Genomic DNA, 15208 nt, shown 5'->3' on the forward strand with positions numbered 1-15208 from the left:
ATTACGCAACTTTGACAAACCAAGACTAATGTCTGGGTTTGGCTATTACATTTATTGCTATGGGATAGATCCAATATCTAAAGGACAGAGTTAGACTAAAGTCTTCATTACACAAATCACTTATAACATTGGTATAGCATTCTAAGACAAAGTATGTCACATCCATGATTCATCTATATACATTACACAGCTTTGACACTAATGTCCTGGTTTGGCTATTACATTTATTGTTGTGGGATCGACCAATATCCAAAGGACACTAATAGTTTAAAGACTAAGGGACAGAGTAGACACAAAAGTTTTTATGTCATCGGGACATATTTGGATCAAAATTAACTATATTTATTACATGCTACTAATTCAAAAAAGGTGTCATGGGTATTCTCTCCACATTGGAGAATTTTTGGCACTTCATAGCTAGCAGAAATAAAGTATTAGATCAAAGAAGTAACGGTTTCCGAGCTAAAAGGATCTGATTATTTTTCAGACCTAATTTGAATAAAACACATGATATAATTAAATTTAGGCTTAAATGACTTTTTTTAGTCCCGAAACTTTTCCATGCTGAAACTGTGATCAACCAAGGGTCAAGACTAATGTTAAAATTTTCCATTTCTCCATACGTGTTAAAAAATGAGTATACAAGGCTTATAAAGTGTATGGTGTCATCATAGACTTCATATCTTACTAGCATATTCAACCTCTCCATGGCACACATAAAATAAATTCTTTTTCTAGATTTAAAACACTGGACTAAGGATATAATTGGCTCAGATGATGGGACCCTGTATATGCTGGTAGCCTCCCCAAAAACTGGTGCCATTTACACCAGAAGAAGAGCAATTATTGTTACACATAAAAATAGTTCACCTATGGACATTGCAAGATTGATGGATTATTCTCTTGCACTTCGGAGGGCCTTGACCCCAACTTCAAAACCTAAAACTCCATCCAGAATTTCTACCCAAGTCTATGCATGGTCAAAAACTATAACTGGATACAGAGTCTGTACATAAGTCACTCACAATAATTATTGTGGACCTAATAAATCCCCAACCAACTCTTTGTAACTTACCTTCTTCTTTTTTCCAGCTGTGTTTCCATGCGTTTTCAGACTCACATCTGCAGTTACCTTGGTAGATACACTTTGGTTTTCTCGTAAATGGATAGTACCTGCTTGTTGCGTCTCCTGATTTGTTCTCTCAGGTGTACCCTGGAAACTAGAGATTGTGTGCAAGGAGTCCCCAATGCCTTCTTTGCCACCATTCTTTTGAGGATGTGCCTTGCTAGTTGAAATTGAGGTCTGCTCACCTGCAATAAGATTTTCTTGAGTTTGAATTTGTGTGGAGCATATTCTGCTCTTATGATTTTCTGGTGTGTTTCTTTCTTTGCTCTGTTTTGGAACCTGACTCTTGTTCCCACTAGTTGTAGACTTTATTGTACTGCTCGTTTTAGCTCCCATAGGGCTGTACAATCTCCGTCTTGAGGTGATTTCCTCAGTCTCTGATGCAGAGTCTGTGCTCCTCATGCTAGATTTGGCTCTTTTGCGTAACTTACCTGCACGTTCAGGAACCTGCTCCTTACTCAAAGAATTCTCAGGTGACAGAGTGCTCTCTTTGTCTGATTCCAGAGACTCCCTGCAAAAAATGTTCACAGACCTAATAATGAACAGGTAAAATATGTCACAGAATGATCAGACCCTGCACGTGTAAAACAGTTCCGAGTTCTTCACTGACAAAGGACATTTAAGTAGGTCATATAGAGCACTACCTTAACAAGATGTGACTATACCTTAGGTTGTAATTTTCTTCTGAAAGTCTTACATTGCTGGCAAGGGAAGCCTCCAGCCATGCATAGTCCACAACCTGAAGATCTTGACGCTTCAATGCCTTCCTTTCTTCCTTTGTCACACTGCAAAAGATGTGTTTATTAGCTTACCACAAAGTTTTGTCTGCATCCATAATAAAATTCGCCCCATCCAAAAATATATCAAAAGGTCCTTCATGAGCACAGAGAGACAAACAGAGGGAGAAAGGACGAGAGAGATGTGATATGATATGATTGTATTACAGAATTCTTGACCCTTCAGGATCTAAGGGACTCGTGCCCACTATTAACAAATAGTGGTCTCTTACATTGAGTGAAGGTAAAATCTTAGAAACTTATGTAGTGAGTACTAGTTGAGTTAGCTTGTGTGCCAGTCCGAGTACTTTGTTGCGGTGTTCCAAGACTTCTTTAAGTAGCTTCCTAGCTTTTTGGGTGGGTGTTCCAACAGATTTTTCAGGTTTTTCTCTGCTGTCTTTATAAGCTCACCATCATAGCAGTACATGCTGCTCATTTCCTACCTCTCATGTAGTGCAGATTTTGCAGATTCTTTCCTCCCTAGGGACCCTTGGTCTTGCACACCTGCCCCTCTCCACACACACTTTTCTTTTTTTTGTGAAACTAAGAAAATTATATTATGAAACATCCATTTTACATCAGGGCAGTGCTCGAGAAAAGAGCCAATGCCCTATCCATCAGAAACAGTAAAAGAAAAGCTGAATGCAAGAAACATCCAAATCTTCCTCATGCAAGGCATCATATAAGGACTGCCGCATTGAGGCTCGGAAGAACTCATAAGGGTGCTGAAGGGGTGAATTCAGATATGCATAATTTCGCTGTAGCCAGAGGGTCCATAAGGCCCAGTATCTGATCCAATGGAAGAAAAGAGAATACTGTGACAAAGAAGCTGATAATCTGCCAAACATCCAGAAAAACCTCGAGAACCTATGTGCAGGAAATCTGAGAGAGAAAAAATAGGAGATCTTGTCCAGAAGGTCTCTAGAATATGAACAGAACCACAATAAATGCGGAATACTCTTAGGAGTACGATGACATCTTGGACAAAGAGGAGAGGCAATCCTTCTTTGAGCCAGTTTCACTCCCACTGGAAAAATACCAACAATACATCTCTAGAGAAAGAGTCTCTGCTTCAATGGCATTTTCAACTTCCATATCAATTTCAATTTTCCTTTCCACCAAGTTAAAGACTTATTCAGATGCTAAAGAGAATTTGCATGATGAGCAATCCATCGAGGAGGTAATATCATTCGATAAGCCTGTATGGAAGTCAATAGATGCAAAGGCTGAGAGGATAATCCAAGACTTGAAGACTGAAGATGCCAATCTTGAAGCCTGTCTCTTACTTCCAATGTTGGAATCGGAACCAAAGGGAGATCTGCAATAGCTTTCCATATAGGTCTATGATGCATCCCAATTGTAGCGTTGGCATGCTGCCGGAAAAGAGAGAATATGCCCTTGAGTATCACCACATCATCAATGAACCGGATGCCCAACTTCATAAGATTGTAAGCTCTGATTGGTTGTTGTACAGTAAGAGGAGAGTAAAAAACAGCACTCCAATGAAGGATTTCCATTCGAAGCGAGGAGGCTATAGAAGCAGGATGGGGAGACCATTTGATGCGAGAGAGCACTTTCTTCCAATCCTGAATCAAGGCAGTAGAAAATGGACAACCAGGGATTTTACCTTGAAACTTGCCGAGTACTACTTCCGATGGATCAACTAGCCAATGTCCATAAGCATTTGTGCGCATCTGACCACATAAAAATGCCAACATGATAGACCAAGGCTGCTCTTGCTGAAAAAAGGTCTTGAGCATAGTGATCTTTCTTGCCAACACATGAAATTTGATGTTTATAATATTCAAACCACCATGCATTCTTGGTGAGCAAAGCAAGTCCATTTTGAGCAACCTTAAAGCTTTTTTATGAAGCTTAGTTTTCCAAAAAATCTCCATGGCTTGAGACATAAAAGAAGAGAGATCTCGAGATGACCAATGTAATAAAGGAAGGTAAAACTGGACATAAGCTAAAACAATGGAAGGGACAATTCGAAGCCGAACATGCAATGGCCAAGTGGAGATCTTCCAATATTCTAATTTGTCTTGAATTTTGTTTAATATCCAAGATATTTGTTGCTTATTTCTGATTTTCTAGCCAATTGGATAACCCAAATGTCTTACTATGTTTTCCGGATAAATAATCTGGCTGAGCCAAAGGACAGCATGCCAGTCGCAATGCTTGAGAGGCAAGAGTTTTGTCCCCTCTCCACACACTTTTTTTTTGGTAAAATCCAGTGCACTGTATTTATATTGTCAGAACTTTACAAGAGGGAAAGTCTCCAAAAAAGGAGAGTATCCCACAGATCAGAAGCACAAAAAGAAAAGCTCAATGCAAGATGCATGCATATCACCCTCATGGCAGGCATCATATAAAGATTGCCGCAATGAGGCTCTAAAAGATTCATATGACTTTTGAAACTGGCGGCCCAAGTATGCCAAATTGTGCTCTTCCCAGATTGTCCAAAGAGCCCAATATCTCACCCATGAGAGAAAGAGTGAGTATTGAGATAAAGGCCTCCTAAATCTGCCAAATAGCCAAAAATGTTTCCCAAATATGTGACTCGAGAAACGGAGGCGAAGAAGATCTGAAATTTTCCCAAGGAGATTCCGAGTAGACGAGCAATGCCAAAGCAAATGAGGGACAATCTCTGAAGGAGCGTGACACTGTAAACAGGTGGGTGGTGCAATGTGCCGTTTGGCAAGTGTGATTCCCACTGACAATGTGCCGGTCATGCATCTCCAAAGAAAGAGTCTTTGTTTCAAAGGCATTTTACACCTCCATAATAGTCGGAGATTCTTCCGCCACCATGAAAGGGGCTGCCTGATATGCCATAGAGTATTAGCATATTGATGAATCCAAGGGGCAGGTTGAAGAAGCTTGTAGAATTTGATGGAGGTCAAAACAGGCAGAGGTATAGGACAAGAGCATGTAACAGAGGGATACAATTGCCAATCCATAAGCCTGTCTGTGTCAGCCACAGGGGGAATAGGTAGAAATGGATGCAAGAGATCAGCAATTTTCTTCCATATCAATCTGTGATGCATTCCCAAAGCATAAGAGGCAGTGGCCTGAGGAAAAGATAAGACATGGCCGTGATCATCTACCACATCATTGATGTATCTAATTCCCGATTTCATGAGATTATATGCCCGAACAAGTTCCTGTAAAGCAAGTGGAATGTCAAAGATGGCACTCCAATGAATACTTTCTTTCCTCATTGAGTTTGTCCCCAAATGATTATCAGGAGCCCATTTGACTTTAGAAAGCACTAGAGAAAGGGCATCCAGGAATCTTCCCTACAAATCTCCCAATGACAACCTCCCACGTGTGTGTGTGTGTGTGTGTGTGTGTGTGTGTGTGTGTGTGTGATCTTCCTCAGTCATGCCTGGAAATAGTTTTTCTTTGCTTTTGATTTCCTGTTGAGGCTCTCTGCTTTTTTGAGACCCTCATGTAAATTTTGCTGATAATATAATCATGGATTTACCAAAAAAAAGTGTGTGGGCTATCCTCTAGGTTGGGGACTCACTCGTTCTCAACAAACTCATTGGGTGCTCACAAAGTTGAGGAAAAAACTTAAATATTGGAAGCTTGCAACTTGGCCATTACATGTTCGTTTGCGAATAACGCAATCCATTTTGATAGCATACATACAATTCTATCCTCTTCTTCAGCCCGTCCTTTGAAGCTGTCACATATCATAGTGCCTTCTCTGTATAAAGTGTTGTTACCTCTGTCTTGGGTTTCTGACAGAGCCAATTCTGTTTGGCATATGGATCGCCCATCAAAGTGGTGGAGAAAGTAGCTACGTCTCCTTTGGCATTATAAAGTCCCTCTTCGGCAACACGTTTTCCTCTGGCAAGTCCTACTTGGCATTTTTCCATCTAGGCAGTTACTCGCGCATAGACATATTGCCTCGGCTGTTTGCCACTGATGTCTATATTCTGCTGCATCTGTGCCTCACATTTTCTGGCACTGTCCACATACTTGTGATTTCCTCGCTCTCATTCGTCAAGGGCTTCGAGCGAGATTTCCTACTGTTGCTTTTGGCAGGTTCTTCTGGTTATTTGGTTTTCATCCAGCTAGACAGGATTTTGATTTATTTTTTGTTTGGGTGCCCTACTGGGCACTTTGGACTCTATGGATGGACATAAATCATAGAGTCTTTGGTGATCCTACTTTTCCATCTTTTGTTTTTTTCAAACGATCTCTGCGGCAATCGTTTTATGATTGCTTTCAGACTCATTTGATTGATCATGATGTATATATGGCTTATAGTGAGATTTTCGGTTGAGTAGTAGTTACTCTGCTTTTGGGATACCTATGAATGTAATTATTTCACAGCAACAGAATATTCTTCTCACCAAAAAAAAAAAAGTGTGTGTGTGTACATTCCACCCACTCAGATTGTTCATCATCTTGGTTACCCTTTGGGGTGGGGTCTCACTCGTCGTCAACAAACTGATTGGGTGATGGTCAAGCGTCAGAAAAAGCTAGAATATTGAAAATTGGCAACCTGGCCTTTGCATGTTCGGCTTCGTTTAGTGCAATCCATCCTTGTGGCATATATTTAATTTTACTTGCCTTTTATCATGTTCACCAAGGCAGATCTTGCTTCTTTCATGTCTACCATTATGTAAATCTTTTGGCATCCAAACATCGCAGAAAAAGTATCAGACTGCTTTCAGTACATCAACTTTGTTCTCCTAAGATGCATGGTGGTTTGAACATCATGAATATCCAGGTGTAGATCCTTGCTCACAGGGGGAAAATGTTTCTTCAATTTCTGCAAGGGCATCAACCTTGGGCTCTTATGATTAGATCTCTAGTCATCCTTGTGGCATATATTTAATTTTACTTGCCTTTGATCATGTTCACCAAGGCAGATCTTGCTTCTTTCATGTCTACCATTATGGAAATCTTTTGGCATCCAAACATCGCAGAAAAAGTATCAGACTGCTTTCAGTACATCAACTTTGTTCTCCTAAGATGCATGGTGGTTTGAACATCATGAATATCCAGGTGCAGATCCTTGCTCACAGGGGGAAAATGTTTCTCCAATTTCTGCAAGGGCATCAACCTTGGGCTCTTATGATTAGATCTCTAGTCACACATATCAGTATTTCTGCCTTTGGTCGCTGGCAAATCAATTACTGGGATTTCTTATTTGGTTGCATTGATGGCACTTTTCCTGGCTGCCCTTTTGTCTCTAGTTTGCTTCTTGATTGCACGTCCTCTCTCATCTAGAATGGAATGGTCGACAGTCTCTGCTGGGTAATTCACTGTGAGCTGAAAGCATTCACTCGTCGACAGTTTTTCAGTCTCCACTTGCTTTACAAGAACCTCGCCGTTCCTATTTTGTTTCTTTTAAGGGCATCACTTCTGTTGCTGATGTTATTCAAGATGATGACTCTGTGCTACCTTTTCCTCTGGTAGCTACACGGTATGGCTTGGGCTCTCATCATTGTGTCTTGTGGCAACAAATTATTTATATACTTTCGCCTTTTGTTCCGATTCCTCCTTTGGAACTTCAAGACACGTTAGCGGATTGGACTTTGACTTCACCAGGATCCTCTTGTCACCCTTTGAGGCTATCTCAAATTACGGTGCCTGCATTGTATAAAATCCTTTTGCCTCAACCTTGGGTTTCAGAGAAAGTCAATTCTATTTGGCGATGCATCGCCCAGCCAAGTGGTGGAAAAAGAGATTAAAGCAACTTTGGGCTTACAAAAATCCTCTTCGGCAACAGGTTTTCTTCTGGCGAGTGCTTTTGGGCATTTTTCCATCTGGACAGATGTTGGCCCGTAGACACATTGCTCCTGCTCGTTGTCATAGATGCTTGAGTCCTCAAGAGACTGTGCCTCATTTATTCTGGTTTTTTCCATGTTCTCGTGAGTTCATTGATCTTCTTCGGCAGCGCCTGCGAGCGAGATTCCTGACTAGTCATTTTGGGAAGTCTTTTTGGCTCTTTGATTTTCATCCACCCAGACCAGAGTTTCATCTTTTCTTTGTTTGGGTTCGTTATTGGGCACTCTGGACTTTATGGAAAGATAGGAACTGTAAAGTCCTTGGTGATCCCATATTTTCCTCGTTTGACTTTTTTAAGCATTCTCTACAGCAATCCTTCTTTGATTGCTTGCAGACGCACTGCGTAGATCATGATGTATGTCTAGCATACACTGAGATTTTCAGTTGACGTAATTTCGGCTGCCTCGTTTTGAGGTTGCTACTTTTGTAATATAATCAATCAAAAGTTTTCACTATAAAAAAAAAAGTGTGTGTGTGTGTGTGTGAACACTCCTGCTTTTGAATATTGGCAGCCTACACAATGGGATTTTATTTTGAGTTCAGTGGAAGGCAAAATTAAAGGTTTCCCTTTTGTTTCTAGCATGCTGCTCAATTGGAAGCATATCCTCTCTCATTTGGAATGGAATGGACGAGTTTCATTACAAGGCAACTCTCTCAGAGGAGAGAGTATACATTGGTCTAGAGTTTTTGTCCCTCCGTTGCAAGTGCAGGAACCTCGCCACTCACATTTCCTCAGTTTAAAAGGCATCCATTCAGTTGCAGATGTCATTCAAGATGATCAGTTTCCTCTTTGAACTTTCCTTTCCATTCGCTGCTGCAAAATTTAACCTTGGTATGCATTATAGATCCATGTGGCAGAAAATTACAGCTATGCTTCAGCCTTTTCAGCCCATTCCACCATTGTGGGTTCAAGAATGTCTTCATGATTGGATTATTACTTCTCCAAGATCGTCCTTGAAACCTTTACGGCTGTCACATATTACTGTCTCTTCATTATACAAGGTCCTTTTACCCCCACCATGGGTTTCTCACAAGATCAATCAGCTCTGGCGAATGAATCACACAGCAAAGTGGTGGCACAAAAGATTGAGACAGATTTGGCATTCTAAAATGCCACTCAGACAACAAGTTTTCTTGTGGCGAGTACTATTGGGAGTTCTTCCATCTGGGCAACTATTGGCACACATACATATCGCTCCGGCTTTTTGTTGCAGATGCTTAGCTCCACGGGAGTCTGTGCCACATCTACTTTGGCATTGCTCCTCTATTCAAGAATTTCTCACTTTTCTTAGACAGTGTTTACATGCCAGATTTCCACATGCTGTCTTTGGAAAGTCTTTTTGGATCTTTGGGATACACCCAGCTACAAAAGAGTTTGATTTGCTTTTTGTTTGGGTTCGTTACGCTCTGGGCTCTGTGGAAGGATAGAAATCATAGAGTCTTTGGTGATCCCACGTTTGCAATTTTTGCTTTCTTTAGGTGCTATCTGTAGCAATCTTTCTATGATTGCTTGCAGACAAAGTGCCTAGCTCATGATGTATATCTGTCTTATGTTGAGGTTTTCTCTTGATGTATTCCTCATTGTCCTCTTATGGGATGATGATTTTGTAATATAAAGCAACTCAATTTTTCACCCAAAAAAAAAAAAAGTGTGTGTGTATGCATGTATGTATATGTATATGTAGCGAGAGAGAGAGAGAGAGAGAGAGAGAGAGAGTTCATGCTATTTAGCTAAAGATACTCAATGATCATGCTCTGAGTGGACTCTGATTGTATACTCAGATCTCGCCTACCTATGTCCTATGCAAACGCTCCTTGTGTCAGACGGCCTCATGGATGAAAGTCGCTCAGCATCTCTGATCTGGATAGGATAAGGACCTAGATTGGGGTCCAATACCATTCCTGAAGAGACAATGATTGCAAGAGGGGAGAGAGAAAGAAAGAAAGAAAGAAAGTGTATTATTGTCCACTAAAGGCCAAAATGGGCCCATGGGACATCAAGAACTCTGCATACAAGATAGCACAAAATCAACGTGCCACAAAGAAGAGGCATCATCGAATATCATCTAAGTGCTACGCAATACAATGCAAGTGAAAGTACATAATGTCAAATCTGAGCCTAAATACAAAGTAAACTAGATGCAAGAAAACCGCCCCTGGGTGCAAAATGGGGGGATGAGTACAATATGCCAATGCAAAGATACAAGTCCAGGTGTCACGGAGTCTGAGAACCAAAATAATACTGGAAATCCTGTCCATCGACTCTGCCTCCTGCTATGAGAGTACAAATCTGAGCAAAGGTGAGGTGAGCGGCTGGTGGGGCGAGATCTCCATGAGTAAGTCTCCTCCGAAAAGCTGCCATTATCCTGGATCGTCTAGAGATGAAGCGGCGAGTACCTCCCCTATGTAACAAGATCCTGCGGCGTCTACAAACCATCTCATATGTACATCCACAGGGTGGAGGCATGTGTCCTGTGTGAGCTCTGACCTCCTCATGCTCCTCCTGGTCTCTGTCCTCTAGTATAGCGTGTGCCTGAGCTCTATCAGGCTGGGCTCTATCACGCTCCGGTCTGTGCTGGTGGTCTCTGAGGTAGTCTCGTCGAAGCATAGTGGCCTCCCTGACATAAAGAGCTAGGCAATGCTGATCCTCGTAGTCAATCACTCGTGAGAGAGGTCCAAAGCCATCCGTGAAGAGACAGTGGAATCTACCTCTGAGCTCATAATATAGCGGGCATCTGCAAATGAAGTGCTCCTCTGACTCCACCTCTCCCATGGTGCAACAAGGGTAGATCCTGGTCTCTCGGCCTGGTCGCCGTCCATCCTCCATGCGTCGCATCCTACCAGCCTCTATCTCGAGCTGATGCGAAGAGACTCTAAGCTGGCCAAGGGCAATCCTCAGTGAGTGGGACATATGGATACCTGTATAGCCTGGTGGAATGACAAACCCATCCTCTGAGATCCGAAGGAAGTGGTCACGATATGTGGCCATCTTCGTCGGAAGCTGCGTGGGATAAATCCAAGTGCGATACGTATGAAGCTGCAGCAAGTCTGGTCTCGTGACCTGGCTAAGCTCGTGGCGAGTCAACTCGAGATGAGGGGCATCCATGCTGTATCGGAAGGGAGGCAGTCTATCCATGTCTAGTCCAAGAGATGTGAGCCACCTAGTGAGTCTGAAGTACCAGCAGTATCGGTCGTGCCAACTCCATAGAAGATGTAAGTGCTAACCATGGCAACCGAGCTCTGCCTGCTGCTGAGTCTCCAAACTCCCTAACCCTGTGCAAATACATGACCGACTGAAACGCTGCATCCAATGCAAGGGGAGTAGCTCCAAACTCTGCTAGCATGATCTCGTGCGGAACTGTAGCCTTGGCCCTAATGAGCCGAGAGAACATGATGATCTGTAACCTCTCTACTCGTCTCCAATCTGCAGCGCCGAGGTCTCCTGCCCACAAAGGAGCTGCATACATCGCAGCTGGTCTCACCAATGTATCAAAAAGCGAGAGAGAGAGAGAGAGAGAGAGAGAGAGAGAGAGAGAGAGAGGTCTATGAGACTGAAAGAAACTCATAGAATGAGCAGAAAAGGTGGAGTCTCTAAGCAATCTCTAAGCAAGCAGCAGCACCCATGATGAATACAAAAGAGCCATAATCATAACAATATCACCACATAAAGAGAGATCTTTGAGCTCACGGAGAGGATGGGGGCTGCCAGCATTGCGATAATCATCTGGAAGGTGGCAGAGATGTGAACCTAAGAGGGAGTCGACAATGTATATGAGGCTACAAGCTTGTGATAGACCACTAATAGTCTATGTACTGCTATGGTCTCCTAGCTATGGCCCTACGCGGACAAGTGCCACTATCACTCTCATTGGTCTAGCTCTGGTCCTCGGATCTGTCATCTCCCTGATCTCTAATGATCAGTGTTGTTTGGCTGGAAAAACGCAGTGATCATGATCTGAGTGGAGTTTGGCTGTGCACCTTTATCTCGCCTGTGTGTCCTGAGCAAGTGCTCCCTATGTATGAAAGTCGCTAGGCATCTTTAATCTCGGTAGGACAAGAAACTAGACAGGGATCCAAAATCATCCCTGAAGGGCGAGTGATAGCGACCTCGGATCTCATCTGAAAGCGAAATGCTTCTTTGAGTCAATCTCCTACTAATCACGTAAGGTGCATATGCGACCCTCTTTGGGTATGCCCTCAGTCTGTCTGCTCTCAATGCGGAGTCGGTGTGATGAAACGAGGAATCACCTCAGCAATATCCTCAAGGAGGATGCAGGGATGGAGCAGTGTGTATCATGGTGGATCAATGAAGCCCTCTGCTAAAATCTGCAAGCAATGAGATCTTAGACACAACATGTCCATTGTAATCGTCCTGTAGTTTTCCGGACTCATAGGACCCCCTGCCTTGTGAATGGGAGTGATGGTGTTAATGGTCCATGTGTGAGGGAAACCAGTGCATTCTGCTTCGTTAAAAGCTTTACTAAGATCGGGCCCAAAGTATTTATATCATATGCAATGAACTCGTACGTAGGACCTCATGATCTTTCATTTGGCACGACTGTGAAGCTTCAGGGCTGCGTGCTTGACTAGTTGGAAAAGTGTACACAATGTAGGATGTGGTATGTGCGAGAGATCAAGTGTTGTGACTGCTTAGGGACATCATATAGCATCATAGTCACATGAAAACGTGTTTTGTCCTGTCGAAACGTGACGAAACGTTTCGTCACGAAGCATTTCGAAACAAGACGAAATGCTCTGCTCGAAACGCTGTTTCGCCCAAATCCTGAAATATGTTTTAACATAATTTGTTCCCATTTTTTCAATGATTCAATGTTCGTATATCTAGATTCTAGAATACATATGCTTTTCAATCCTTAAAGATTGATTTATCTGAAGTTGAAACTTGAGAATCGAGATTGAAAGCTTGAAATAAATTTTTATTTATTTTTTTCCAAAAAGAGACTTCTATTAATTATTAAAGAAAACCGTTAGAGCAAGCTCGATACGGGATACACCATGCAATGCATGAAAAGATCAAGAGCCAAAAAGAAAGAATTGGGGCTGATAGTGCCATCTCAATCCAGTAGAAACCTCCGAGAAAAAGGGAGAACCCTTCCAAACTCGAAGAAAAACAGTCCTTCTAGAAGAGGCTGCCCGTGAAGGGCCCTCCATGCTAGCCCAAATGGCTATCAAAGTGTGAACCATGTCAATCCAAATACCCGTGAACACCTGTGAAGGGTGTATCTAAGTGCCATCCAAGGCCTCTGTACATCTGGCTCTCCAAATGTGCCAAGAGGAAATGCTAGCCAAGATCTCCCAAGAGGTGTCCACTGAAGCATGAGAAGCCCTGAAGGGAGTAAGTGGTACACCCTGAAGAGAGCAGGGCTCTATCACCTGCCGGCGGACCGAGAGTGTTACGCTCTAGCCGAGGTAGCATGACCTCGGAAGAATCAGTCGACATTTCCCTTAAAGGATCTATCTCTGTAATATATGTGTTTGCGCTTCATGTAAATGATCGGGAGGGATTTAATGTCAAGGTCCTAGGTGAGGGCTGATAGCACCAGACTAGGTAGATATAAGGCCAAGGGCCTAGTGCAAAGATTGTGCCTAGGGGCAAGGAATTTAATGCATCCCAAGAGAGGGGTGAAATGTTGCATTAGGAAGGCCCTATATGGATGACATGTGGCATCTAGATCTATCTAGGGAATTGGGGTTTGCTGAGGCTAGTGAGAGAAGAGAAGAAGATGATTCATGTTGAATTTGTAACGTAGATCTCTGTCTGCTGGTTAGCCTCAGTGAGATATGGCTGGGTGGAGATTTGTGGTGCTGCTCCCGTGATCTGCAGTAGAATCTAGTAAAGAAAGTGTTTAACAATTGGTATCAGAGCCTGTGGAGAGATCGAGGGATACGTGGATTGTAACGACGAACAACAGGGACTATGGACAGCAACAGATTCGTGAGCGCAGGTTGACACGAAAGGGGTGTCGAAGGACCAGAGCGTAGGTGGGACGGATTGCTGTGCGTGACGCCCAACGGAGACACAGACAAAGGGATCGTGACCTTCACATGACAGACGATGTGGCTGTTCGGTGATCATCCCGCACGGGTTAGTAGAAGATGGCGGGGTGTTAGGTGACTGGTCGTGATAGAGGAGCACAGGCACGTGAACGTGATTGGGTGACGCGCGGGATCTGAGGAGGTTGGTGAAGATAGACGATAGGTTGACGAATAACCTATCTGTCTCGTCCATGGTCACGCATATAGTTCGTGGGCTATGACAAATCCCAAACAGATTGCTACGTTTTCACAGAAGTAGTTTATGATATTTGCGGGACTTCTCTGGCCACCAGTTCGTTTATCTACTGTAGTTGCAATCAGAGAGCACCTCGTATGGGGAGGCTACAGGCTTCGAGATATCTAGCTGCTTGGTTGGCTGGCTCGTGACAGTTGACCTGATTCCCTCAGACAGATTTCGATCAGAGCGCAGGCTTCGGAGATTCGAGTTTGTGGAGCTGAGGTAGGAGCGAACAAGATCAGGGAGCATTTTATCTATTTTCCCATTTGGTCTTCGTTATTCCTGTTTTGTCAGAAGCAGTTAGGCTTTCGTGGTTGTGGCAGAGGTTATAGATTATGATTGAGATTATGCCTGTGTGCTTCAGTCAGAGTTAGTTTGCAGGAATTTCCCTAGCATAGGGAAAAGCGCTATTTGGGTTATGCATGTGTCAAATGCCTAGATAGTGTGCATGTCAGATTGCAGGAATTCCCTAGTACACTGAATTGTGTCAGCTGGTAAATACAGTTTGCTAGTGGTGTTTAAATTTTTTTTTTTTTTTTTTAAAGGCCCCAAAATCAAAACAAAACACCCATTGAACAGAATGGAAGCAGAAGAAGGAGCTTCCAGGAGGGACCCTGGTGAATCAAGAGTCCGGCCGACCCAGCAGGGATCGCGCCCAGTAGCTCACACTTTATCTGGCAGGATTGCATTGCTGGAGGATGCCTTGCAACAGTTGTTAGCGTAGCAATTACAGGCCAATGCAGGGCAATCCGAACTTAGGAGAGCGATACAGAGTATGTCTGCCAGAGCTTCTCGAGAAGAGAAGGGAAAGGCTCCAATGGAACTGGAGTTTAGTGTCCATACGGTCGAGCCTAGGAAGGCTAAAGTGCCAAATATTGCCAATTACAGACCGGAAAAGTATTCTAGTCGGATGAACGACCGTAGCTCCGATGTCATTGAGACCTGGTTACACAAATGGGACGAGGCGTTCGCCATTTGTGAGATAAGAAATGACATCAAAAAGATCCGTGAGGCCACCCACATGTTTAGTGAGGCAGCGGATCGGTGGTGGATTAAACAACAAAAAGATGGCATAGCATCCACTACCTGGGAGGGGTTTAAAAGAGAGTTCAGGAAACACTTCTTACCTCCTGACGAAGCATCCCGAGCTTGGGATCAATATAGGAACCTTCGTCAGAGAAATTTATCAGTGGCAGAATACAC

General features: G+C 43.1%; 1 protein-coding gene across 1 annotated transcript in view; it reads right to left on the reverse strand.

Annotated features, from left to right (window-relative positions):
- Positions 1 to 610: 610 nt before the first annotated feature.
- Positions 611 to 15208, reverse strand: part of ATLIG4 (DNA ligase IV) — a 205995-nt gene continuing 191397 nt past the window's right edge. The window contains exons 26-27 of the mRNA XM_087387540.1: positions 1792 to 1911; positions 611 to 1637 (exon numbers count right to left, since the gene is read on the reverse strand). Coding sequence (XP_087243666.1) covers positions 1031 to 1637; positions 1792 to 1911 — 727 coding nt within the window. The 3' untranslated portion in view covers positions 611 to 1030. The remainder of the gene's footprint in view (positions 1638 to 1791; positions 1912 to 15208) is intronic.

The sequence above is a fragment of the Dipteris shenzhenensis genome, chromosome 2, assembly GCF_047967505.1.
Source record: "Dipteris shenzhenensis isolate YYH24624 ecotype China chromosome 2, Dip_SZ_1.0, whole genome shotgun sequence".
Classification (NCBI taxonomy): Eukaryota; Viridiplantae; Streptophyta; class Polypodiopsida; order Gleicheniales; family Dipteridaceae; genus Dipteris; species Dipteris shenzhenensis.